Source organism: Ambystoma mexicanum, chromosome 7q (genome assembly GCF_040938575.1).
Source record: "Ambystoma mexicanum isolate Mex_15411 chromosome 7q, UKY_AmexF1_1, whole genome shotgun sequence".
NCBI classification, from domain to species: Eukaryota; Metazoa; Chordata; class Amphibia; order Caudata; family Ambystomatidae; genus Ambystoma; species Ambystoma mexicanum.
In genome coordinates this window covers 894,171,223-894,198,387 of record NC_090941.1, presented here as the reverse complement: position 1 = coordinate 894,198,387, position 27,165 = coordinate 894,171,223, and the positions used below count along the sequence as shown (strand labels likewise).

Genomic DNA, 27,165 nt, shown 5'->3' with positions numbered 1-27,165 from the left:
TTGCCATGGATGCTGCATGAGACACATGGTCTCACCCATTGTGATGGCCATAGTGCCCGACTGGATTTACAGATTGATGCAAACAGAACTAAGCCACTGGTGGTACTCGAGGGGCAAGCCTGGGTATGGCTTTTAATCTGGAAAACTACCTGTAACTTTGTAAATACCTGTGCTTTTTTTAGATGGTCCATGATTAAATTGGATTATGCTTAGGTTTGTTTTTTGTGCTAGCAATCTTTCAGGTAACCACTCTGAGCTTGAAGACTTTTGTTTCTCTGCGATACAATGCAGGGATGTTTCACATAGCTTGTTGCCTCTACCCCCTTGTCTGCTGTACCCTCAAGGCTCAAAACGTGTACTTGCCACTTGCCTAGTCTAGTGTTAATTGGCTCATGACCAGTAAGAAATAATGACGCGGAGAGTGACATTTTTTTTGACTGGCTAGCAGCTTGCAAGTTGACATTGTTGCCCCTGTGTAGCCTGATGAACGGTTTCCTTCAAAATTGTGTTGGTGTTGCTTATTTTAAGCTTATAGAACAGTGGTTCTCAAAACTGCATTGTGGGATGGGTTTCATTGAGCACTGCATTCGCTCGTTCGAGGAATCTTGGTAGAATGTCCTGGTTTGATATTTCTTATTCCTTTCTGAATTCCAGATACTTAGGGTGCTTTCAAATTGCTGTTGGTGAACTGTCCCATGGTAGAAAGCTAGGATGCAATAACACCTGGTGCCAATTCTGGGTTCCCTGGCAATAGGAAGCACTGAAGCTGTATTCATGGCGGAGGTGCGGCTGCTTGAAGAATGGTATAGTTTTAGACTTGTAGCTCGGGGGAGGCCATTCGGGGCTGTAAAGTGCCCTGTGTAACTAGGCCGAATGATTTCAAAGTGAACCTGATGTTGATAGTTCGCCGAGCAATGCCAATGCGGGGAGGCACGTGGTCGAATTTCGGGGCCCGCAGGGGAGTCAGACAGCCACATTCTGCACCCATTGGGTCCAGCAGAGGAATGTGGCCCACATACCAGGCTAATACTATATTCAAAATAGAAACTTCAGGGGACAAAGGCATGTACTGTCGAGGCTTGATGGGCAAAGGGAAATGGAGGAAACAAATGCTTTAGTCTGTGCAACTGAAAAAAGTATGTTTAGACCACTGAGCTCACCTTGGCCTTTAGTGCTAGGTTTAGATCTAAAAGGATGCCGGGGCTCTGTGGATGGTTGAAAGCCAATCATCTTTTCTTCCGAGGCTCCGTTTCAGAAAACGACTCGCCACTCAGTCCCAGGGCAAAGTGAGAGAGACCATTTTTAGGATGCAATGCACTTTGGGTACCTTCACTTAGTTAAATATGTGGGTATTGTAATTTAAAAAAGAAATCTCAGAATAATTCTCAGTGGCTTCCTAGCTTCTTCCTTGTTTGAGCATCAGTTCAGTAGCTCACCCTGTGACTGTCTCTGGTGTCCATTAGTGCCAGTGTCCTCAGCCACAGTGCTACCTAACATTCTTCCCAGCGCCAGTGCTGATTTCCCAGCTTACTTCAGAGGCAATGGGCTCATTACAAGTCTTGCGGTATACATTAAAAGTGGTGGTTACCATATTACCACCACTTTTACCGTTCTGCCAGATTAGGAGTCAATGGTAATACTTTGGGCAGTAATACTGCCAATGGTGATGCCATTGGCAGAATTAATTTAGATGGTATTAACGCCAATGGTATTACCGCTGAAATCACAAAACAGTATTACTGCCATATTACAATTTGGTATATGGTGGTAATACCATTGAAATTGGGCTGTAATACTGCCAAAAGCACCGTGCATTTACCTCCACCCAAAAAGTGGAGGTAAATGCATACAGGTGATGGAAATGAAGCTGCAGGTGCACCCAATTCACTTAAGAAGGTTACATAAGGGGCACACATTCCCCAAACACACTTCCCAATCAAAGTGCCACTGGCCTCTGCACATTGATGTGCACCTGCTCCAGCTCCGCATTGAACGGCAGAGGCAGAGGAGGTGGAGGAGGAGGAGGCGGCACAGGCACCCTGGACCATGACTGAGAACCAGCTAATCACCCTGTACCAGCTGAACAGGGAGCCCATCGCTGAGCAGCTCCCCCAATCCATGATGAAATAGAGAGCAGGATCAAAATCAGTACAGCCTTATCCCCACTGCTGAAGCTTGTGTTGGTCCTGCATTTCTTGGCAACAGACACATTCCAGCACACTGTGGGAATGCTGCATGGCATGTCCCAGCCCACATATTCAAATGTGCAGGTGCTGGAAGCACTCCTGTGCCATGATTCAGCATATCTCCCTGCCCACCACACAGAGGATAATGCCATGAAGGCATGATTCTATGAAGCAGCACACCTACCCAGCATGGTAGCTGCACTAGGCTGCGCCAATGTAGCGTTGGTGGCGTATACCACAATCGGAAGCAGTACCACTCCCTCAATGTCCAGGTCATCTGCGATCCTGACCTTTTCCTAATACACTGCTGTGCCTGCTTCCCTGGTTCCACGCATGATGCCATGGTCCTGCGGATTAGCACACTGCCCTGGATACATGGAGGCACAGAGGGCAACATGCGTGGACATTAGTTGAGTACAACTGCCATCACACAGACTATTCTCGCAGCACAATTGACATGCCATGTGAGGGGGGGGGATTACCACAACTGAAGAATGCATGCCCTGTCAAGGCCCTGTACTTGCAGGATATGCCATCACACTTCTCACATGACAGACTACAACTCACAGGACTAGGAAATGAGTGACAATGCTGCAGTAAATTGCCAGTGCATATTTGCCCAACAGGCTAGCCACACACATTGGACTACAGGAACCACAATGCAACATTACAAATCCCTATACACTTCAACACTGCAACAGAGAAATGCAACACTGGCAGATGTAATGCCATGTGCACAGGTGACCATGGATGTGAATCCATCGTGGAAGAGATGCAGACAACCTGCTGTTAATCACCACTCTGAAATAGGCCGAAGATGTGGAGGAGTGACCTTGGAGATGATGGTGGTACAAGAATCGATATTCAGCCTTCCATCCCAGCTCCCCTGAGTACAAGACTCAGGCTTCCTCAAAGAGGGGCTCTTTTCTACAATGTACCTCTCTGCTGTTTCAGTTGGGACAGACAGAGGTGTCAATTGAATAAAAGAGCGGGGAGCACACACACTGCCAATACCAATGCTGCAACGGAATACAAAGATATTAGACAGTGTTGATGTTTAAAGCAAGTAATCAGAACAGTTGCATTTTAATGGGAAGCTACCTAAGTAAGTATTGTAGTGGAGCTTCCCCGGGGTGGATCTACAAGAAATAACACAATGAGTGGGAGTTCTAAAGAGCCTTTTAAAGTATCAGTCCCCACTTAGATATCTAACTGTTAACAACTAACCTGAATAAGGATATTTGAGGAAAGGAATCCAGGAAACGGAAGACAACGAAAGGAGAAAATAACAAACAGGAATGTTAGTATAGGGAAGTAGCCCCGAACCGCACGAGGGTCGTACTAGTGCCGGGTTGGTGCAGTTTCAGCAGAGCATTTGTATGCACTTGAAGACAAGTTCACAAAATAGTCACTCAATGTCCCAGAATCCAACAGAAGAGAAATATCCAAACAATGTCGTGGAGAGGAAATAGTAGCAGAGACGGGATTTGTCAATTAAGTATGTACCTGAGCACACATGCATCCAGAGTAGGTGTAGAAAAGTTCTGGATAGTTGACAGCAAGTGCTCTGCTTTGGTTCCATGTGCAGAAATGGCAACCTGGAATGAAGTTCCGCAAAAGACAGAAGGGAGCCGGATCCAATAACGTTCCGAGTCAAAAAACAGGAGGAGGCAAGACGATCCAGTTGTCAGGCAAGGGTCAAAACCAGGAAATCAGATGAGGAATCGTGTGGAGAAGACACGAAGAAGAAACAGACTTAACCACTTGTAGCTTGTAATGCTAATTAGCAGCAACAAGCCCCTTGAAAGACGGTGGTTTTATAGCCGTAAGGGGGCGTGTCTTGCCGTACGTCTTCCACGTACAGGACGTGTCAGCTGACCCGGAGTCCGTCATAATCTGTACATGCGCCATGGCAACCTGTATCGGGTCCACAGAGGAGCTTGTAAAGAAGACGTGTTCTGCAAGGAGGCCCGCGGGGAAGCCCGAAGTGTAACACCTGCACAAGTACAACTAAACCCCCTTTAGGGCACATGTATGGGAGCAATACACAGGCCCCATTACATGCTGCCTTATCAATCACAGACCCTGAAAGTGAAGAGTGGCGGCTGTAAACTGTTTGCTTTATGTTCCACGACAGAGAAACCATACTTCCGGAGCGAATGACTCCATATTTAAGTACTGCCATGGTAAAACATGTCATGTGACAATACTTGTGAAATTCATGCACAGACTGTCTATCAACATGCCGTTGTAATGGACAACACATCCACAATGCTCTGTGACTGACACCTTTGCTCTTGCAGGTGACTCTGGATACCCCAAGCTACCATGGCTAATGACCCCCGTGCAGAATCAATAGTTGCTACAGAAGGTGACCTACAGCAAGGCACACGTCTGGACCAGACTCTGTATCGAAAAGACCTTAGGCCTGTTGAAGGCTCGTTTCCAGTGCCTACACCGGTCTGAAGGGACCCTATCGTACAGGCCAGAGAAGGCTAGACAAATTGTCCTGCCCAGAAGAGGAGGACAGGTGCTGTTTTCCCAAGCAGTGAGCGGGACGAGTGTACGGATGGACGTTTGGTACGGCAGAAACTGATTCACAATTTATTTTGAGGCCAATTGATATGCAACGCACCTTTGTATAAAGTCACATTATTAAACACTTGCACACAATAAGGAATGTCCTAGCATTGCTTTAAGTGAACAACTATTTAATGTGCAAATGACAAACAAGCCTCCCCAAAAACTTTCCCAAAACACCATCCCTACAACACCTCCCTTCTCCCCAGAAACCCTTCCTAAAAACCTCCCAAAACACCATCCCCCAAACACACTTAAAACGTCACACAAATAGTCACTTACGATGCCTATTGGAATCCTGCTCCAGCACGTTTTGTGTCAGGTGGCACTGTGAGCGGCACATTGGGGTGCTGGGCTGTGACCCCTCTGTGGAAGTGAGAGGGCTCAGACCACTGGCCCCTGATATACTGCAGGGCCAGCAGAATGTATGCATTTAGGGACTCAGAAAAGGCTGACATACTGTCTGTGTGTTACTGCATCCTCTGCCCCACTGTGGTCATGGCAGCTGTGGCCTGGCCGAGGAAACGGGACATCCGGCTGCAACACTCCCCGTAGGTAGTCCCTCATGGCCTGTATATATTCAACCTGCTGGCTCAACAGTGTCTCAAGTGATGTCTTCTACCTCTAAGTGGATTCTAGCCGTGCCCATATGGTTTCTAAATGGTGCAGGGGCAGGGGTGGTGGGCTGTGGTGAGGGGATGGTCTGAAGCACAGGGAGCGGAAGCCCATATCCTGCTCCTATTCCTCCTCGTCAGTGGTGTGGACGCTGCCCGTGCCATGATGGTGTTGAGGCTGCACTACCCAAGATGGTGGGGAGGGTGTGCTAGTGCCCTGGCGTTTGGGAGCGGTAGCAGGGACTGCAGTCGTGTGGATTGACACATGAGCCGACTGTGGTGTGGCTTAGGCAGCTTTAGTGGCAGCCATGCTTTCTGCATGGCCGGTGGAGGGGCCACTGGTCACTGCCATGGGGCGGTGCTATCCTTTGGACCTGCCGGAGGTTCCACTGGAGAAGTGAGGGAGGATCACCTAGATGAAGGGTCCTTTCGGATTGGGAGTAGGGTAACCACAGGAAAGACATAGGGCCTCATTACGAGTTTGGAGGCAGCCATGCCACTATTTGCGGCATGGCTGCCTCTAAACTCGGGTCTGGGTTCCTTGAATGAGGAATTACCGGCCGATTCCAACCGTGGAGGACCCGGTAATTCCTCATTCAATTTACAAATCCCCATTCCCATTGAGCCCTATAGGGCTCAATGGGAATGGGCAGGGAACTAATAACGGGCCCGTTAATAACGTGCCCGTTGTTAGCTCCCTGGATCCCTCGCGGGACCCGCAACGGACGTCTGGTCTGACCAGACGTCCAGAGCGGGTCCCGCGAGGAAACCTCGTAATAGAGCGGAATGGGTTTAACGGCACCGGCACCATCACCAGCTCCATTAAACCCATTCCGCCTGGGTCGTAATGAGGCCCATAGTATCAATATTTCCCTTCTGAAAACCAGCCTAACCCTCCTCCGGCCTTGATGGGCTACTATAAAACAGCTCAGCCAATTTTCCTCATTTGACCTACTACAGTACTGGGATGAGGAAGTGTCAAATAGGAGTAGTGAACACCAATGGATCATTTCACCACTCTAGTACTGAGACGAAGAATATGCCTGTAGAGTACTACAAAGTTCAGGAATGTCCCTCTAATTGTAATCTGGCAATGCTAATTGAAAACGTGCATCTGCAACATGTCAAGTAGTTGCAGGTGTATACGATGGGTGGAAACCAGCAACATGGAGACCAACAGGGAAGCCACAGTGCTGGAGACCAGCAGGGAACCTGTTTGATGAACAGGTAGCAGTGGTGGGACCTAAGAGGAAGCCAGATTGCCGGGAGGTGACCCAGAAGACCTGTGGAGCCCAGGGCAAGTTGGGCTGCAAGAAGTCCACAGGTGTGGGAGTCTCCTTGGTCGGAAAGGAGCAGCTGGAGCTGCAAGCAAAGGAAACCGAAGCAAAGGCACTGCTCTCATCCGCAGAAGGGAAGCAAAGCTGAAAGTGAGCAAGGAAAAGCATCCGACGAGCGAGCAGAGCTTGCGGTTACCGGCAAGCCAGGCGGTGTAGCAGAAGAGAAGAAACACAACTGCCCAAAGGGAATGCAGAGGACAAGTGAGTGAAGGTGAATGTCACTCGGGGCGCTCCTGGGGTCTGCCTGTCAGTGAGAAATGCCGAATGAACCAAAATGGAATGCTGAATTAATCAAATGACATATACAAGTCGAAAAAACCCCGAAGCACGGGTTTGATGAGAATTAAGCGGTAGATAAGTAATCACAAACATTGAATACCAAACTGAATGAAAATGTTATGGGCAAAGTTACGATATGATGAAAGATGAATATGAAAGCACCCTTTTCAAAGTGCCATGCGAAATAAGAAAGCAATTACGAAGTTTGTGAAAGAGCATGGCAGAAAGATGGGAAAGAAATAAAACCACCCTGCAATGTTATTTTGAGCATAAATACAATAAACACTGGCAGAGGATATATGACACATTGTGGCAAAGCCAAGTGGCTAACCAGGAGAAGCCAAAATAGTGTGAACCTTCATATAAAGCCATGAGGCCAACAAGGATAAGCTGAGTATGAATCTGTACACAGGGGCACATACAGAAGAACCTGTGGGGGCTGAAGAGCCTGGGGCTCCTGGTTGCACGACATGTAGTGGGTGGACCATGGGGTCTGCCAACTGCGCCTAGACCAGGGAACCCTCAATTGTGAAAGCGAAAGACATTGTGTAACAAACCAAGAAGAAGCAACTGTTAATGCAATCCAAAAGGAGGGTCAAGTTGACCTGGAGTTGTGTTGAACATTGAAAGACTGAAATCAAGTATAAATTGCCATGTTAAAGTCTTGGGCAAGGGAATCCTGGGGCTTCATGACCTTTGATGCTGTCTTGAGGACGGGACCCTCAAAACCCTTTTTTTAATTGTATTGCCTTGAACTTGGGGAAGGGATCCCCAAGGATTTGTGGAACTGTTTGAACTTGGGAAAGGTAATCTCGAGACTTTTGTGGATCTTTCTTGAACTTTGGGAAGGGGAGCTGAAAAGGAAGCTGGGATCTGGAAGAAGCTGTGAATTTTGTGTTTATCACCCTTTATTTCATTATTGACATCCCGACACATGGTTTAGCTTTAGTTGTGAGGACAAGGACAAATTTTGGAGACAGACATACTTTTAAATTGAACATTCTGACTCAGACTTTCCTTAGTTTCGTTCGGGTAGGGAAATCCCACCTTAGCCTAGGGCAAGTTAGGCCTTCAACCATCTTGACATTTGACTTAATAAACCATTTTATTTTGAACTTTGAATCTGTTGTCTGTGTCTTGCTACATGATGCCTTTACAGTACTCACTGTGCATTTGCTGGGATTGCCATGTGCTTGCCCATTGTGCTCATCTATGCTGGGAACGCATGATTTTGGCCACTGCAGTCACATGTAGGTGTGGTCTGATAGACTTTCCACCATTCTCATGGCTTCCTGCTCCGGCCTCTGCCCTCCTGATCCCCTCAATGCCCTCCATATGAAGGATGGAGCTGGCCTTCTCCTCCTACGGCACAAGGGTGATGGGTTCCACAGTCCCAACTCCTGCGGCAGCAGTCTACCTCCTCTGGAGTTTTTTTCACAGTGGTTTCCATAAATATTTAGTTGGGTGCTGGCATGCAGTGGAACACTTAGAAGCTGCCCTTTGAATGCCGTTCAAAGGGCAGCTCGATTCCCCCAAGGAGTTTTTGTTTGCATCTCTGCTGAAGAACGTAATGAAGTTGGTAAGGGGTCTTCACCTGTTGCAGAAGATCTGAAAAATGTGGGTTCCACCTCAATATTGAATGCACAGACAGGCAGTGATGGGACCATGCTTTGGAAAGGTTGGAAAGTTTCCACTTTTTGTTTTGTCAAAAGCCTTTTTATTAGTTTTTTGAAAAGTGTGGAAGTTGACCGACAAAAAGCAACTGCTCTAAACAGATTTTCTCCTGACAGTGACATCTTCGAAGAGGACCGCAAGGAAAGGAAGTCTGATGTAGAACAAGATATACCCCACCAATCACTTATCCAGAGACACGCGGCATGGAGCATAGGGTCTCATTACGACCTTGCCGATCGGGAAACAAGGGTGCCTGTAGGCTTACCGGCACCCTTGTTTCCGGACTGGCATATTACAGGTCTGCCTGCTGGAGCTGCTGTGCCCAACAGGTCTGACCCTGCCGGGCACAGCGGCCACGGTAGGCAGACGGTCATGGGAGCACCGGCACCAATAGCAATGGTGCTGGTGCTTCCGTGTCCCCACTTCCATAGAGTCTTAAGGGACTCTATGGGAATGGGTACTTACATTTTACTGGCGCCTGACTTTCTGGGCCACTAGGGTTGTAATCTCCCAGTCGCACCAGGAAGTCAGGTGCTGGTAAATATTTACGGGCCTGGCGGCAATCCACCGGTAGCACCGGCAGGGTTACTGCCGGACTCGTAATGAGGCCCATAGTCTAGAAGATCACAATTATAATGTATGTTTATGTGTTTATGTTTATTATTTGTAATGCGCACCTAACCCAGGGGTAGCAGGGCGCAGAAGCAGCAAGAAGATTGTATAATATTGGATCTAAATTGTAGGTAGGGGATGTTTTCCCTAATGGCTGGTGGTAGGGATTTCCAAAATTGTGCCGTTTTAAGAGGAAAGCTGTTCCCTCCAGACATAGTGCATTTGAATCTTGGCACTAGAAGGAGATTAGAGTTAACCTTTCTGGAAGGGCGGCAGGATGCTGGTCTAGTGAATCGCATTATCAAGTTTTGAGGGGCAGCTTGGTGTAGGCATTTGTGAGTTAGAGAGACGGATTTAAGGAAGATTTTGTCTTTCGTTGAAAGCCAATTAACCGATCTTCTAGTCTCTGAGATGTGGGCTTTCTTCGGGAGGCTTAGAGCAGCTCTTAAGGCATTATTTTGGAAAATTTGAATTTTGTTCGGGATATATTTGTTGCTGCCTACGTATAGAGCATTACAATAGTCCTGCTTGGTCAGGATCAAAGCTCTGGCTAGGGTGATACAGTTGATGGGTGAAAGGAATGGTTTAGCTGCTCTAATAAGTTTGCATGTATAGGATGTAGCGGATGCCATAGCGTTGACTTGTTTTTTGAAGGTAAGTGTGGAATCTAGGTAGAAGCCAAGGGTTTTGACCTCCTTGGCTACGGTGATATTATTATTGTCAATTACAAAGGAAGAGTAATTTTGGCCTAGTTTGTTGAGGTTAGGTGTGGTGCCTAGGATCGAAGAGCTATAGATGTGCAACTCATAAAGAATGAATTCAAACCCCTCAGTAAAAATACTGAAACACAGATGAGATTTGGAAAGCGCCTAACCTGTAGAATATGAGAGCAAGAGTCCCTTCCTATCCTGTTTGGATGTCAAACGCATGGAGTGCCTTGAGGCACATTACACTGAGCCCTGTGTGTCCTTCCTAGGCAAGTCAACAGCGGCTGGAAATTATTTTGAAATGCAGCAGATTCTTCATATATTTCTGCCATTAACCTCTCCATCACCAGAACACGCCTGATGTTATGCTACCAGATATTAATGGGAGGATAATCTCTATTCTTCCAATATACCCCAATTGCCAATTTGCCAGCTGCAGCAGGATAGTAAATATGTTACCCATAGGTGATTATATTGGATACACTTGTTTATGTAGCAGCCTTAATAATACCATTCTGGTGTCCCAGGGGGTATTCTCCCTGGACAACTTATAAAACTAAGGAATTTAGTTCAAAATGGGTTTAGTTTAGTGCGGTCCCACCAGAGATAGAGTAAGGAACGCAAAACCTCCACAATTCCTCCAACATTAGGAAAGGTGCTGGCTGGTAATAGGGATTCCTGTACCACCTAAACGTTAATTCATAGGCTAGTCCTTACACTCAATGCATGTGTGTGATTGCTTAACCTGTCCCAATACACATTCTTCACCTTGGTCAGATGAAACACTACCCAAATCGTTGTCATTTGCCCATTACATGGTTTCTGCCATGAAGCTAATTTGGTTCTACATGGTTAAAACAACAATTTCTCTGTGTACATTTGGTCAACCTATTTTGAGTGACTTTGGTCAACCACACCCCCATACACTTTCCTTCCCCATGTCCTCCTTCGCTTCTTCTCCACTCCATCTCTAAAAAAAACCCTAAATCCTAACATTTATAGCAAGTTCTATCATACTCCTCCTTTGCCTCTGACATGCAAAGCGCTTCAACGCCAAAACCCATGCGAGGAGGCACTATGCAAATGCAAGATAGCATAACATGACACTGTGGATGGCTCAGAAACCTCACCACTGTAAAGCCATAGACAGGCTTTGTGTTCTTAAGCACTTTAAAACCCTAGGCTTTTGCTTCTGTACAGTCACCAATATCCTTTTGTTATGCATAGCATACGTGAGGAAACTGCCCCAAAAATGTGAGATGTTTGCTCACTTTTCAGGGAGATCTTTTTAAAACTTGGCAAATATGGATTTCTGAAATGCAACTCCTCCCAAACGTTTGTTGGGGGCCTAGGGAAGGAAAAGCGCTTCGACACGTTAACTCATGGCAGGGGGCACTATACAAATACAATATAGCATTTACATTTTTTTTCAGTGAGCATTTTTTTTACTTGAGCGAGTTAAAGTGCTCAAATTTCTCACAACAAAATCTGTGAAATTCAGGAGGTGTGGGAAGTGATGACCAGTGTTCACCCTCTCTCCCTGTTAATGTCCATCTTAATGCCATTTTGTATCTCACTGTGAATCCCTCCTGTGAGATCATGTGTGTCATGGGGTTTGCGACATGTTTTTGCAAAAGCAATTCAGGAGCAGTGACACCCCCGTTATCTGTCGAATATTTTAAAAACTACTGAACAGATTTACCCCAAACCAACAAACGGCACATCAATGATGCTTTGTGCCCAACTTGTTTATTTGGCGCAAGTCCGCCCAGCGGTTTTTGTTATATGGGTACTCAATTCAAGCAATTGGACTAGGCAGAAAACTGTTTTTATATTCTTAATAATGTTTCCACCTTTTCACCAAAATATCCAGTCTGGAGGAGTCTGAGACAAAGTTTTTGTTTTGAAAATGTCTTCCAAATCAGTCCGGTGAGTCGAAAGCTATTAGCACTAGAATTTGGTGAAAAGTTTATGTAAAGCGGTTTCACCTTAACTATAGGGCAGCAGTTGCCACCCTAAAATAGATATATTATACGTGTGTGTGTGTATTTGAGCCGATCACATGGTAAATGGCCTCATTTAGGTTGTTTTAACCACAGCATGATGATAATGCGACAGTCACCCTCCGAGTTAAAACGCACAGGATTTGCAAAACTGGTCAAAACGGGCATGGCTGCTGGGCTTTCTATTACTTTCTCCTCCAAAAAATGAACCAATTTCATTCCTTCATATTAAGTTTGTATTTTGGAAGTTACCTTACTTCAATGAGTATGATATGATATTTATAACGCGCCTATACACAAGTGTTTCAAGGCGCGAAGTGGGAACAGAGGGAAGAAGGAGACCACGATCTTACTACGTCAGGTGACATTGAGATCCCGCAAGTGCAGGGGAAAACTGTTTTACAAAAGAAATGCAGAAGTAAATACTTAAAGACAGGTAGACCTCTCCTGCTTCCTATACATTTGACAACACAGAAAGCAAAATGGCAATTTGATTAGTAAAACCTCTAATCTGGCGACAGGGGTTCAGAGGGGGCACTCTTGCAAAGCTCAAGGACAATAGAATCACCAGCAGCATGTGCAGGAATGCTTCTGAGGCTGTACAACTTGACGTCCTGTGCAATCTGTGGTAGCCTTGGTTGGAACTCGCGGGTTTCGGTGGAACCGTGGGGTTTAGGGGGCTGATCTGTGCTTGTAGTTACTCAGGAATCCCCTACTGATAGCCTATGTAAAATGGTGGCAGCAAGCCCGATATGAGTTTCTGTGTACATGAAGCCAGGCAGCCGCGGAAACAATGCGTCCCTCTCATAAAGCTTGGCAGCAGAGGACTTACATGGTTAGGTCATCTTCCACCATACAATAATTTGGGTTAAGGCGTGACATGAAGTTATTTTGCATACAAAGTGCTGCTGTGCAAACTGAAACATTCTTGATTACTATGCAGTTAGGCCAGATACTAGGACATTGAGCCAAGTGTCGGTGTCAGATTAGAACATGAGACTTTCAGAGAAATCCTTGCTATAATGAGCATGTGGTATGACTTAGTTTCACAGCCAGGACGCCATAATCGTTTTGTAAATTTAATTTCCAAACAGTCTTGTTCAAACAATAAAGCTTTATTTGGCAAAATCTATGCTTGGCCTATGTATTTTGTTCTCTTAAATTGTAAATAATTCAATAAATTACACATTCGTATTTTGGGGTTGTTTGCATTTCAACTTTCTTTAAAGCTTGCAATAGTATTTTGTTGTAAAGACTACGCAAGCATTAAAGTCGTTTTTTCCACTCCAGATTTCACATGAAGAGCCTAAAAAGCAGAAACGTAAAATGTCTAGTCTGTATTCTCGCATTTGTCTGCGTGTTGTTCTTTGACCTAGTTTTCATAAAAGTAAACGATGTTCTTTTTTTCAGGCCACAGAAACATTATTTCGAATGGGAGTCACGCGAGGTTTCATCAGTCCCATAAAACACGGAGAGGTAAGAGCAGAATATTATTTTGCTTTGGAAAATATATGGAATGTTCAACACTTTCTCTGCGTTATGCTACTGATATGTTATCACATGTTCGTGCAATGCTTCATGAAGTTTTCTCGCGTTACCAAATGTTGTAATCATTGTGCATTTATTATTCTCTGAAGGTGAATGAAGGGCTGAGTTGGTCCCACCAGTGATTTAAGGTTACCCAGCGATTACTGAAGCAAGTGTTTGAGATGCTAAGATTTCTTGTTCATGTATGCTTTGTTAATCCTTTGAGGCACATTCCAGAACTAGGGGTTCGCGTGGACGGTTGGCCTCCGAGATGAATCCTCATTTGTGCGGATGGTCATCCAAGTGCAGTCTCCTCCTAATTCTTAGTTTGGGGGTACTGCCTGCACTCATCATAGAGTGAGAGTTAGCTCCCTCTCTGGTGGGAAAGAGCAAGAGCAGATAATATTGGGAGGCTAAGGGAACACCTCTTGAACAGGACATGTTCTTAAGGCAGTTTTGAGGTGGGTGTGTTCGATTGTGCACTTACTTGGATGTTTTGAGCATTTCAGAGGCATAGGCCCTGAATCCTAAATTCGGATGGATTTTCCAGTATGTTTCTTCTGCTTCATTTTGGATGGATTGCAAATTGCCCTGATATTGCTTGATCAGACGTTCCTGGTGAGAATGTAGTTACTTGCTTATGTAATCTGGGCATACTCTCCTGTATATAATGTGTTGTGCTAGTGGTAGCCAATGTAAAGTTTCAAGGCATCAGAGATGTGATCAGTCCTTCTCATAGCAACACCAGAAAAGTCTTGTTTTATGGTGATTAAATCCATCAGACTCTCTTATTTCATTCCTGTCTGTCTTGTTCCGTGTGTGGTTTCCAAGCATCCCAGAGCATCTTATTCCCTTTCCTTATTTACCTGTGTAAATGGTGGTTTTCCACATGCTCACAACATGGTTGGGACATCTTTCAGTACTCTCTAATTGCTGGTTAATTTTATCTAGTTCTTGTAAAGCTGGTTCACTACCCAGGTCGCATGCCTAGTTGATTCCCTTACCACCCGCTGTTTTGCTGATTCCCTTCTGCAGGCTCCCTGGCATGGCTCTTTTCCTCTATTCTACCATTTTAGATTCTATTTTTCCACATTCTCTTTCTCTCCTTGCCTCCCTGTCTGTTCCCACTATCTTCTCCATCCCATCTCTTACTTCCTCACTCGCCCCCTTCCAATATTTCCGCCTTCATGTTTCCCTTAGGTGCAGCTTCCCCGTCACCGATTCTAGTTACTCCCATTCTCCCCCTTGCACTTTTATCCACTTACTTGCAGAACTCTTACAAAGCTTTTACCACATTAATTATGGGGACTTTGATGCTATTGTTTTGTTTAATGCTTCACCTCATCATCTTGTATAATATGTTATGCATTAGTTATTAACTATTCATTATTAAAGGCCCGGGAGGATAGCTCAGGGGCAATGCGTTTGTCTTGGAAATAAGTCAACACATAGCAACTGTGGTAGGTCAGAAGAAGGAGACAGACCAGTTTTTGACATTCTTGCAGATGTTTTATTGAAATAATAAGCAGAAAGGCCTCACTATCCCTAATCTGTGGATTTTCCTGCCTAACAAAACCCACTAGGGTGCACGTCATTTGTTGTGAAGTCCAAAGTAAACAGTCTGTCCTCCAGCCAAAACTAAGCTGCACTGACCCTACCTCTAAAACAAAACAAGGAAAGCCCAGGAGAATGACTCTCTTCTCCTGGATAGGCTTCCCCAGCCTTAACATATAATTCTTAAATAGGTGTTGGCTTTCTCTTGTATTAGCTTGTTCAGTTCTTTTTGGGGACTTTTCCAAGTCTTTGGTTAGCTGTTCTCTTGACCTTGTAAAGGCCTCTTCCTCAGCGGCCTTGGCCTTTGAATTTTTCTTATTATGCTTTTCTGAAGTGTCTCTGAAAGTCTTTTATCTCTGGTGAAATAGAATTTCTCTTTACGTTGTTCCTGTTCGCCGTATTCCTATGGTTCCTTGGCGCCTCATGAGTAAGATATCCGATATCAGGATGCTCCTTTTCTGGTTTACTGTTTTCTCTTTAGGGCAAGTGTGATATTTTTGTTCTTTTGGCCACTTCGTGTATTACTGAGACCAGTACATGAGTCCCGTAATGATTCACACTCGCTTGGTTCTCTCTCGTATCACTGAAACAAGTAGAATAAATCCCGTAATAAGTCTCAATCTCTCTGCTCTTTCTTGTGTTAGTGTGAAGAGTAGGATGAGTCCTGAGATGGGTTTCACTCGCTAGATTCTTTCGTGTATTACTGGGACAAGCAGGATGCTGGTACTCGTTATACCCGGGTTCCCTCCCGGGTCTCCCGCCATCCCCGTTACCTTGTTTCCCATGGGTTGGTGTCACCAGGTCTGCATGCAGGATAGGGACTTCCCTTCCCTTGGCCAGGCTGGCTTCTGCTTTCCCTCCGACTCTCTCTGCTTCTTGTCTGGAACTCCTTGTGGTCAGCGTTAGAGTGGTCTCTGCATCGTTGCCAGACTGCACAGTCCAAGTCACACCGCTACTCATGACTGTCTCTCTCTCCTGGGGTTCTCTTCCACTGCTCTCCTCTGCCTTCAGCTCTCTTCGTTCTTACCGCGCATGCCAGCTGGTTGCTACCTCCCTGCTGGGGATCTCCCGGTCTCTATCAGCTTCCACAACACTGCTGACTTGAAACTCCTGGTTTTCACTTGTTCTTGTGAGTGGTACTTTTATCCCTTTTCATGATACATTGCTGGGCCATTCTCAGCAGAGGATTATAGTTCTTTTCCTCTTCCAGTTGAGCACTCTCCATTACTCACTCATTTCTCCTCGTCACAGTATTGATGGTTTCTAACCACTGAGCGATCACTCTTCTTCTTGACAGTAGTTGTACCAGATATTTCTTCAGATCGGATTTTATGGCACAATAAAAATCAGTGGCTTGGTCTGCTGGGTCTTTCTGAAGCCCTGCTGTTACAGTTGGTCCAAGAGAGAGGGCCTTAGGGAGTTTCTCTGTGGAACGGGAGTCTTTGTCCCCAAGAGGGTAGTTTTTCCCTGTGAGGTCCCACTTGCCTCCACCCCTAGGGGTAATACTGCGTAGTGGGCTCACCTTCCTAGCCTCACAAGGAAAGGCTCCCCTCGGGGGTGAAGTGACTGAATACCACTATTCGTCACAACACAGGTTCGAATCCTGGTCCTGTGCTTAAAGACTAGTCTCCGGTATTCAGCGTGTTATAAAAGATTAATAGATTAATTAGTTGGCTCATGCAGTTATGGCATACCAATCTAATTTCCCCATTTATAAAATCCCACCTTACAATTCCCGCTGCAAAGAACAGACTGTGAGGTATTCAGTAGTCAATATGTATTTAAAAGAATAATGTAACTTTAACCAAGTTGGTCTCCAGCTTTTCACCACCGAGATCAACACAATACATGTATGACCAATCCAGTAATCAACAAAATGAAACCAAATTACCTGCCTATAAGAGTCCCACTATTATCAGTTCATATAACTATTCACTCTTGATTTAAACAGTCCTCATATGAATATATGGTGTTCTAAAATATACTAGACAGTCTATACATATCTACTCTACATTGGATTCTCTCTTAATACAAGTTTCCCAATAATTGCATTTCAGCATGATGCAAATGTCTTTCAAACATTGATTCTCTTCGGTATCAATACAAGTATGGTTTTGGAGAAAGTTGTTTGAATAATTGACATTTCAAATACATTTACACAAGGTTTACTTCCCTATATAAGTTTGAATAAGTGACTATGTATATTTAGGCGTGAGCCTCTTGACTGCAGACAATGGCCATCTTGCATTCGTCCCCTGCAGGTCTTAATTAGAAATAATACTCTTGGGGGACTAATGATTATATTCTGAACCCACATGAATACTGTGCTCTCAGAATGTGTGGGTGCAGCTTTCACTAATCATGCACTGACTTTCACTAAAAGACTGTGTTATTTGCAATCTATCTGTGTCGGTCTGTGACTTGAAATTCAGCTGAGTATGCAGTTATAGATTCACTTGTGTGTGTACTGTTTTCAAACTACTTGCAGAGGCAACCTTTCAATCTATATATGTCTGTACAACCTTTGTGTGTGTGTATATATATATGTGAGTGAGTGCAGCTTACAAAAGTAAACAAGACTTTGCGGTCTTGATTCGCTTTCATTTGCATATATATTTGTATATATATATATGTATATATATATATATGTATATATATATATATATATAGTATATATACTGACTGGACATATAATTCCCCTGTAAATTGTACAATGTTTAAATCTCTCTTTTTAACCAGCTTACTCATGAATCTGCCTGTGTTTTAAAGATAAGGGAATGCAGGGATTTGCACTTCGCACAATTCTTATGAAGTAGAGGTAATTTTGTATACTCATTTTTGTTGCACCAACAACTGATATTTGCTTATGGCTTCCCCGGCAACATAACTGCACAATATCACCCTAGGCAATTAAGTTTTGCAACAATATCATACCCACAAAGACTCTGGCCCGGTTTAGGCAACTAATCTCTTCAGTAGTACTTAATTTACAAAGGCCATTCCACATTAAAGTGCCACCAAAATGTATTTAGTTTGAATTGTCTTTTCTCAATACAAAGTAGAATAGGCTGTAAAGAACATCTCTCTTTTCATTCAGTGTAGATAGAAGAGCACATGGCCTTGGGATATTAACACCTGGGCTCCTGTTTTCAAATTGCACCACCCCCTCTCAGTTTTCTTTCCTTTATCTGTGAGGAATCTGAGGGCATCCTCACTTCTTTCCTCAAAATATCTCCCCTCCCCAGCCCCCCCTGGTGGCCATAGAAAGGCTGTCACTTTCAGATCCTGACCATGGGGGTGGATATGTGAAGGAGGATCACCTGGGAGGAGGAGACATGAGTAGTGGGGGCGAGGCACCCTTGGGTGAGATGTGGTATCCCCATTTCTCTTTCATCAAGAATTAAATATCCCACAGGCTTTGATGGGATATTTCCAATCCCTTCCCTATTCTGCTAGAAAACCAACTCCCAATTTCTACCACTATGGTACGGAGATGAGGACTGGGTCAGGACTTTTATGTATTATTAAGCACAAGAAGTGAAACTAGGAAGGTTTAAATTCCCCATTTTGAACATTTTTAACTCCCCTTCCAACATGCATGGCAAAGCAGAAATGAAACTTTAAATGTGGTGTATGTTACACCCTACATTTCAGATCCTTTTGGTTAAAACAGAACTTATATGCAAACATATTCACTGGAATTTTACATTCAGTGATGTCTCGCATAATGCTGCAATAAGCAATATGCGTATTTTCTTTAGAATTTCGTTTTGTACTCAAAATACTTAATACAGTCCTTAAATACAGATCAAATTTAAACTGCAGATGCACTTTCTTGTATACAGGGTATATACAATACAAATTGCTGTTCTTTGTGTATGGGGTATCCAAGAATGTTTGCCAATATGCCAGACCTTTATATATCTCTATACGGTTCTTCCACAAACATTCTGAGCCTGCTGAATTCTTTTGGGAAGTAAATACATCAAAATGTTTTGGGCCGATCTTTTAGAAGGAGCATAGAAATGTGATTCTCAGTCTTGTCCTTTTGAATTGTCAAACAATGACTTATAGAAAATATGTTTCTAATCCATTGGCTTTACATTGTGAAATCCGGCCTCAAAAAGGACTGTGATCCAAAAGTTACTGTTACCATATTTACAATGTTATTGGGCGCTGTGAGGTAGGCATGGTTTCAGAAGGTAGATACAGACACAACTGAACTGTTTTGAAAACCTTTTATTTAACTTTAATAGGGGTTGTAGACTTTCTAACTGGACCTATCTCTATAATGGGAGTAGTCTCGCCCATCAAATTAAACTAAGGATGTCGGAGTCAGTCTGTCAAAATAATAAAGATGTCCGTGTGTCAAACCTAATCTTGCCCTCACTTAATTCTACAATAATAACATATACAGGATTAGGTCAAAACAAAAGAGCTAGTCAAATAATATCATTATGGCAATGGAGTTGAAAAACACTCCCTTGCCCAAGCTTGAATAATTATAGTTTGATAGGAGCATGGGTGGCTAGTTCACACAGTTCAATGGGGCACGGTTCTTCCAGGCTTCCCTTGCGCTGGCTAGGAATTCACACAGCTCCACAGCATACAGTTCATTCAGGCTTCCCTCGCCTGATTTAGCATTAATTTCTCAAAACGTTTTTCTGAGGCTTCCCTCACCTGGTTCGACTTAAAATGGTTCACACTGGGGTTCCCTTCCCCAACAGTTCAACAATCCTTCAATGGTTTACGTGACAGACTTTCGAAAAAAAAAAAGCACAGTATTCGCTAGCCCTGTGAGGGACCACTCTGTTACTAAGGCTGTCTGTACAGTTCACGCTCCTCGTGTTATATTTCACTTGGTCGTGCCCCCGGCACTGTCTTTCACAATCTTCACATGGTCATGCCCCCAGCACTGTCTTTCATAATATTCACTTGGTTGTGCCACGTCCTCACTTTGCAACATTCTATTTCACTCGAGCCTCGCTCCTTTAAAAAAACAGGCTCCCTTCTGCTTTCAACTCACCGGCTCCGTTTCTCTTTATCGCTTGCTAGGTGTCGAGGTCAGGGTCTCTTCCGCTGCCCCTCCGACATTCCCAGGCCTTCGTGCACACTCAGGGGAATGAGCACCTGTGCCAGGATTTCTCTTTTGAATTTGTTTCCTCAAGCGACCCCCTTTTGGCTCTTTGGAGACACGGCTCCCTCGCCACACTTTCTGCCGCCTTTTCACCTCTCAGGTCCTCAGTGCTTCGTTCTCTGCTGACAGATTTCGGGGTACCTGGGTGACCCAGTTCACTAACCTGCTTGACCTCCAACTCATGTTCCGTCTCGGGCTCCAATTCGCTTGCTGTGTGATTCTATGCTCCACCTCTTATTCGCTTGGTAGCCGTCAATGTGTGATAAAGGACCTTCAAGAATGCCTACATATTGCCAGTGATTTGGACACCTCACCAGAGGTAGAGTTTGGCAGATTACACCCATCTGATCATGCAGAAGTATGCTATATGCAGTTAATGTTGAGGGTGGCTGAGTACATAGGATGCAGTAGACCAGGACCAGTTTTCAAACAGGATGACCTGACAGATATCCTGGACAGGGGACCTCAGGAAGACCCTATTGCTCCATTTCATGCAGCTTTACAAAAGCGCATAAGTACCAATTGGGAAGCGCCTGAATTGAATCCGCCAGTCAACAAAAAACTGACTACAAAATACAGGGTGTCCAGCAGTGATCCCTGTTACTTATCAAAACACCCAACTCTGGAAAGTCTGGTGGTACAGGCTGTCACCTCAACCACAAAGCAAAATTCCTACCCTACTACCTCTCCTGATAGGTATGTATAAGCGTTCTGACGCTCTAGAAAAGAAGTTTTTTTCAGTTGTAAGTATGGCCCTGAAGTCAGCAAATGCCACATGCACGTTGGCTAGGTTCACTCATACCCTTTGGCAGTGTATATCCATGGCGGCTGACCATATCCCCGAAAGGGAAGAACGAGACAGGTTTCAGAACATAGTCAAGGATGGAAAAGACATTGTGTGAATCCTTCCAGACTGGTCTCGACTCGGCTAACAGTATCAGCAGAGCAATGGCAGCTAGTACAGTTACGCACAGTTTTGCCTAGTTAGGAAGTCAGGATTTGCTCCTGATGTACAATACAGACTGCCTAACGTGCCCTTTGACGGCACACATTTGTGTGATAGGAAGGCTGATGAAAGTCTGGAGAAACTGCAAACTTCAAAGGCAGCAGACACATCTCTTTTTGCTGCGATTAGTATAATCTCCAAATCGCCCCACGGGTATGTCTTGGAGGGGTAGGTCCTTTTGTCACTACTCCACATTTGGAAGAGGGAGAGGACAGTCAGTTCAAAGAGGCCAAAGCAGATTTCCCTATGGTAGATGGGGAAGAGATACTAGGACTTGCCATCAGCCACTGAGCCAGCCGCCCGAAAACCTATCTGAGGACTTAGTTCACAAGACCCCAGTGGGAGGCAGACTCTCACAGCATCTGAAATAATGGCAGGCTATTACTTCAGATGCATGGGCATTGGAAACAATTGCCCAGGGTTACTGCCTTCCTTTTAAAAAAAGCCTCGGAGTCATCCACCAAGGAAGAGCTCTTTTAAAGTTTCACATCCGCTCCTTGTTCAAGAAATATTAACCCTGCTGGAGAAAGGTGCTATAGAACCAGTACCTGTAGCGGAGAGGAACAAGGGTTGGTACTCCCCGTACTTTCTAATTCCAAAAAAGGATGCAGGATTGAGACCCATGTTGGATTTAAGAGACTTGAACAAGTTACTCAGGAAGGACAAGTTCAAGATGGTTACCCTTTCTCAGATCCTTCAGGCCCTCCAGCTTCAGGACGGGATGGTATCATTCGACCTTCAGGATGCTTAATTTTTATGTGCCAATCCATCACAAGCACAGAAGGTACCTGGGGTTCACCGTTGGCAGTTCTCATTATCACTTTCGAGTTCTGCCATTTGGGCTGACCTCCGCCCCAAGGGTTTTCACCAAGTTAATGGCGGTGGTGGCAGCAAGTTTCAGGAGAGGGGGGATTCACTCTACCCCTACCTAGATGATTGGCTGATCGAGGCATGTTCCCCCGAACAGGCCCTGGAACATCTCAGCTCCACCTGTCACTCCCTTCACAGACTGGTCTTCTCACTCAACTTTAAGAACTCTCGCATGATACCATCTGAGAAGCTCCTATCTATTCATTGGAGCAGTCCTAGATGCATCCTTGGGAAAAGCCTTGCCACCAGAGGTGAGGGCTCAAGACATTCTGCAGATGGTCAACAAATTCCAGACTGCCCAACATATCCGAGCCTTCGACTTTCTAAGGTTGCTTGGCCTCATGGCATTCTGCATTTTTCTGGTGCCAGAGGCACGCTTGAGAATGATCTCTCCAGTGGGCTCTCGGGGATCAATGGTCTCGATTCTCAGGCAGGATGTCATATTTCCTACAGGTTCCAAACCGAGTCGCTCAGGATCTCCTCTGGTGGGCCTGCGAGGACAACATTTTAAAGAGAATCTTTTTGCCAACCATGGCCGGAGAAAAAGGTAGTAATGGACGCCTCACTCACAGGGTGGCGAGCGCATACCAAAGGCCTGACAATCAGCAGTCGGTGGTCTCCATCAAAGTCCAAACTACATATCAACCTGTTGGAGCTGAGGGCAATCAGACTAGCGCTGAAGGCCTTTCTGCCCTCTGTGCGGGGGAAGAATGTCCTGATAATGACGGACAACACGGTGGCCATGTACTACCTCAAAAGGAGAGGAGATGTGGGTAACTACCGCTGTGCAGAGAGGCAATGCAGCTCTGGTTCTGGGCACTTCAAGAAGGGATTTCTCTATCGGCAGTTCACCTAGCCGGAAAAGAGAATACAGCGGCAGACACTCTGAGCAGGCAGAGCACAGTCTCCCACGAGTGGGAACTAACCTAGGAAGTCCTTCAAGAGATGTTCACCCTTTGGGGAACCCCTGAAGTGGATCAGTTCCCGACCAGTGTCAACTGGAAGTGTGAACTGTTCTGCTCCAGGGGATTTCCCCCAAGAGGTACTCTAGGAGACGCGTTCGTAGTGGACTGGGACTTTCTACTCCTGTACGTGTTTCCTCCAGTCCCCGTCATTACTCGCGTGATCAGGAGGTCCAGAATGTTTGGGAAACACATGATCCTAATTGCCCCGCATTGAGCCAGGAGGATGTGATTCCTGGACCTTCTGGACATGTCCATCTGCCCTCCAATATGTCTTCCACAAATAGAGAACCTTCCATCGCGAGAGGAGGGCCGGGTTCTACATCCAGAGGTCAAGACACTCCGCCTTCACGCATGGTTTCTGAGAGGCGGAGATACAAGGGTTGGGACCTTCTGGATGATGTAATGGGGATTTTGCTTTCGGCCAGAAGGCCAGCAACAAAGTCCTTGTACTGCTGCCGTTGGAACAAATTCTGCAACTGTTGCAGAGATGAGAAGGTTGATCCATTTACATACAATACACCTATGGTGTTATCCTTTCTGTTACACCTAGCTAATCTGCGTCTCCAGATTGGTACTATTAAAGGATATCTTGCAGCGCTTTCTATATTCAAGCGCTCTCCTATGGAGGTATCTTACTTCCAAATTCCTCTAATAATACAATTCCTAAAAGGATTGACAAATGCTTTCCCTCCGATCCCTTTCTAGTCCCGGTTTGGGATCTCAGCTTGGAGTTGAAATGTATGATGTGTGCTCCTTTCGAGCCTTTACACTCCTGTCCTTTGAGGTTGCTAACCTTAAAAACCATCTTCTTAGTGGCCATTACATCTGCCCGAATGGTGAGTGAGCTTCAGGCTTTATCCTACAAGCCTCCATACACTATTTTCTATAAGGGGGTCCTTAAAATGAAACCCATCTTGTTGCCCAAAATTGTATCTGAATTCCATCTGACTCAGAAAATAACATTACCATCATTTTACCCTCCTCCACACCCTGGGATGGAAGAGGAGAGGCTAAACAGGTTTAATCCTAAATGTGTGCTAAGTTTCTATATCACCAGAATGGCAAGACTAAGATAAGATGACCAACTGTTTTGTTGGCTACACAGGCCACAAGTTGGGTATGGCAATCGCTAAACAAACATTATCCCAATGGATAATACTGGCAATTTCTGAATGCTACAGACTGGCGGGAAAATATCCTCCAGAGGGCCTTTGGGCTCATTTGACCAGGGGCATGGCTAATTCCTCTGTATTACAGAGGGCAGTCCCAATTAAAGAAAAGTGTGCAGCTGCCACATGGTCGTCCGTACACACTTTCACCAAACATTGCCGCTTGTATTCTTCTTCAAGCTGGGGCGGTTCATTTGGAAAGGCAGTGTTGCATTCTGTGCACACAGACCTATGAGAACTCCTAAATTGTCAGGAACAATTCTGACTCCCACCTCCTGGATTACTAGGACTGCTTTGGGAGTCTATCATAAGATAAGGAATACGTGGGAGGACACAATCCATTTGAAGAACGAGTTACTTACGCCTGGTAACGTTCTTTCGACTGGATGTTCCTCCCACATATTCTTTATCGCCCCTCCCAACCTACACTGCAGTAGAATTTCCTTTTGCTATTGTAGTCTGGCTCAATCAGGAGGAGTAACTGTCAGGTATGGGATAAATCCTACATTCGTAAACACGGGACTGAAGCCAACGGATGCTGTGCGCGCTATATGTACCTTCGGTAACGTCGACATCGAGACAGAGGCCTCCGAGGGACATTGAGTCGACAGGTATCGACACGCAACACCCTCTGCTGGAAAAACATTCTGAAGCAGCTAAGCTGCATATTGGAAATATTATAACATAAGGAATACGTGGGAGGAACATCCAGTCGAAAGAACGTTACCAGGGGTAAGTAACTTGGCCTTATCTTACAGGGTCCCGTACCCTCTTGTTCCTTGTTACTTCAGACCTCTGCCTTTCATATGGGTACAAATCCCAGACTTGCAATATAGGATTGTCTCTGCTTGGTTTACTCTCTTGCCAAGCGTACAACTTTCCCTTATTGGCCCCTTTTTCACTCGGGGTCCCAGACCATCTTATTCTTGGCTTCTCATATGGTTGTGGGTCCCAGAATCGCAGTTCGTTGTCATCTGTTAGGTTCACTCTCCTGCCAAACATACAATTCCTATTTATTGCTTCTTCTCAGGGTCCCAGACCCTTTTATACTTTGGCTTTGGTATGGGTGCGGTCCCAGATTCACAATGTCCCTTATGGGTACCAGACCCTCTTATCCCTCAGGGTCCCGGTCACTTCTGTCTCCCTCTGACTTTCAAACGGACTTGACTGCAGGTCCCATACTTGCAGTCTCTTCTCAGGGTTTCAGACCATCCTTCTCCAATTTCTCACCCCTTTCGCCCTCGCTTCCCCACATCTCCAACGCCTCTTTTATAACCCACATATCTGTTAGCTTCTTTGTTGATGGTACCAGCATTTACAGAGGAGCTGCGTTTTTCCCTGAGGATCCGGTACTTTCTGTTGTGCGGTGGGCCCTGCAGCGGCCTTGCAGACAACTGACTCTGCTTGACTGCACGTCCTTCCTCGCTCGTTCTGCGCCGGGGACTGGGGTACCTAGAGGTTCATTACGCTTAGAAGTGTGAGGGGTCCTTCCAGCTGGGATCAGGTTTGCACTCTCCACTTCCTCTCTTCACAGCTTCCCTTTCAGCTCTTATCTGCTCACCTGTCTATCAATTTTGTTCGGGCCAATGACCAGCCGTGAGAAGCTAGAATGCTCACGTTGATCCTCCAAAGTGATCTTTGGACTCTCAGTCATCTTCTTCACATTACTTCTTTCAGAACCTGATACAAAAAACTTAGTTGGTATTTCAGTCCTGTCAAGTATATAAGTCTCACTTCTTTGACAATAGAACATATTAGCTCTGGCTAAAGAGGGTAGAGGAGAACTTACTACTTGAGAAGGGTGTGGTGGTGCTAAAGCAGGGGCATACCGCATCTCCTGGGACTATTCATCCCCAATCCCATAGGGGGCTTCCCTTCTTATGTGATCCTCCCTCGGTGCACCACCCCAGGAGGAGTACTGTACTTTGGATACACCACCAATGTTCCCTCTAATTATTTTTCTCTATGTACGGAACTAGTTGGCTGTTGTGCGCACATTATTTTCCATGTGCGCAACTAACTAATGAAGTAACCCATTTTGTGAGCATGTGTATTTAGTGAACTACCATTGCAGAAGAGTGTCATGATGCCCGCTCCCGGGGAGCCGGTTCAAGCCCTGCGTCCCCGAAAGCGGGCATCTAGTCCCCAAGGAAGGACCCAGCAGCCCCATATAGGGGCCCTTTGGACAGTGTCCTGGCGCCTACGGCGCCAGGCTCATAAAAGACATCAGTCCTGGCGCCATAGGTGCCAGGCTCATTATGGAAGTGCTTGGGTGCACTTACCTGATGCAGACCATGCTGCAGGATCCCGGCCTCCTTGAGGCCTGAAAGGAACTACTTTACCTGTGGGACTAATTTACCATCCGGGCGTGGTCGGGGAAGGATACATACCTGATTGGAGGAAGGATACATACCTGGAACCTCTTCCAAGGCTATTTAAACCCCACTCGAACAGCCACACGTGCTTCGCGTTGTTCTGCATCCTGCAGCTGGACGCTCACCGTGTCTGCTCCTGCATCCTGACTTCTGCCATGCCTGCCAGCATCCTGGATCACTTGCAAAGGAAGAGAAGAAGGGAACAGAAGAAGGAAAAGTCCTTACCTGCTAAAACTGCATCCCGGAGACATCTCGCCGACAATCCTGAAAAGGAAGACTTTTATTTAAAATCTCATTGCGTCGATCGCTGCAGCGCCGCATTCCACTCACCTTTACAGGGCGCCTCCATGTTCAGCAGTGATCATCCGGATTCGCAGTCACGCCCCAGCGCATAGGTAGAAAAAGACCAGAACAAAAGGTGAGAAAGAGAAGGGAATAAGGAAAGCTAAATCTCCATGTTAAGACTTACCTGTTGATTCATTCCCTCTTCATTTCGGGTCCGTGCCACATCCTGGCATTTCCGGACCCCGGCCCCTAAGGGGAAAAAAAGACATCAGCGTTAATGAGCGA

The 27,165-nt window shown here is 45.5% G+C and overlaps 1 protein-coding gene across 1 annotated transcript in view; it reads left to right on the top strand.

The window, feature by feature from the left end:
• The window catches only part of TMEM135 (transmembrane protein 135), a 2,087,148-nt gene that overhangs the window by 852,032 nt on the left and 1,207,951 nt on the right, over positions 1-27,165 (top strand). The window contains exon 5 of the mRNA XM_069639711.1: positions 13,403-13,468. Within this exon, the coding sequence (XP_069495812.1) occupies positions 13,403-13,468 (66 nt within the window). The remainder of the gene's footprint in view (positions 1-13,402; positions 13,469-27,165) is intronic.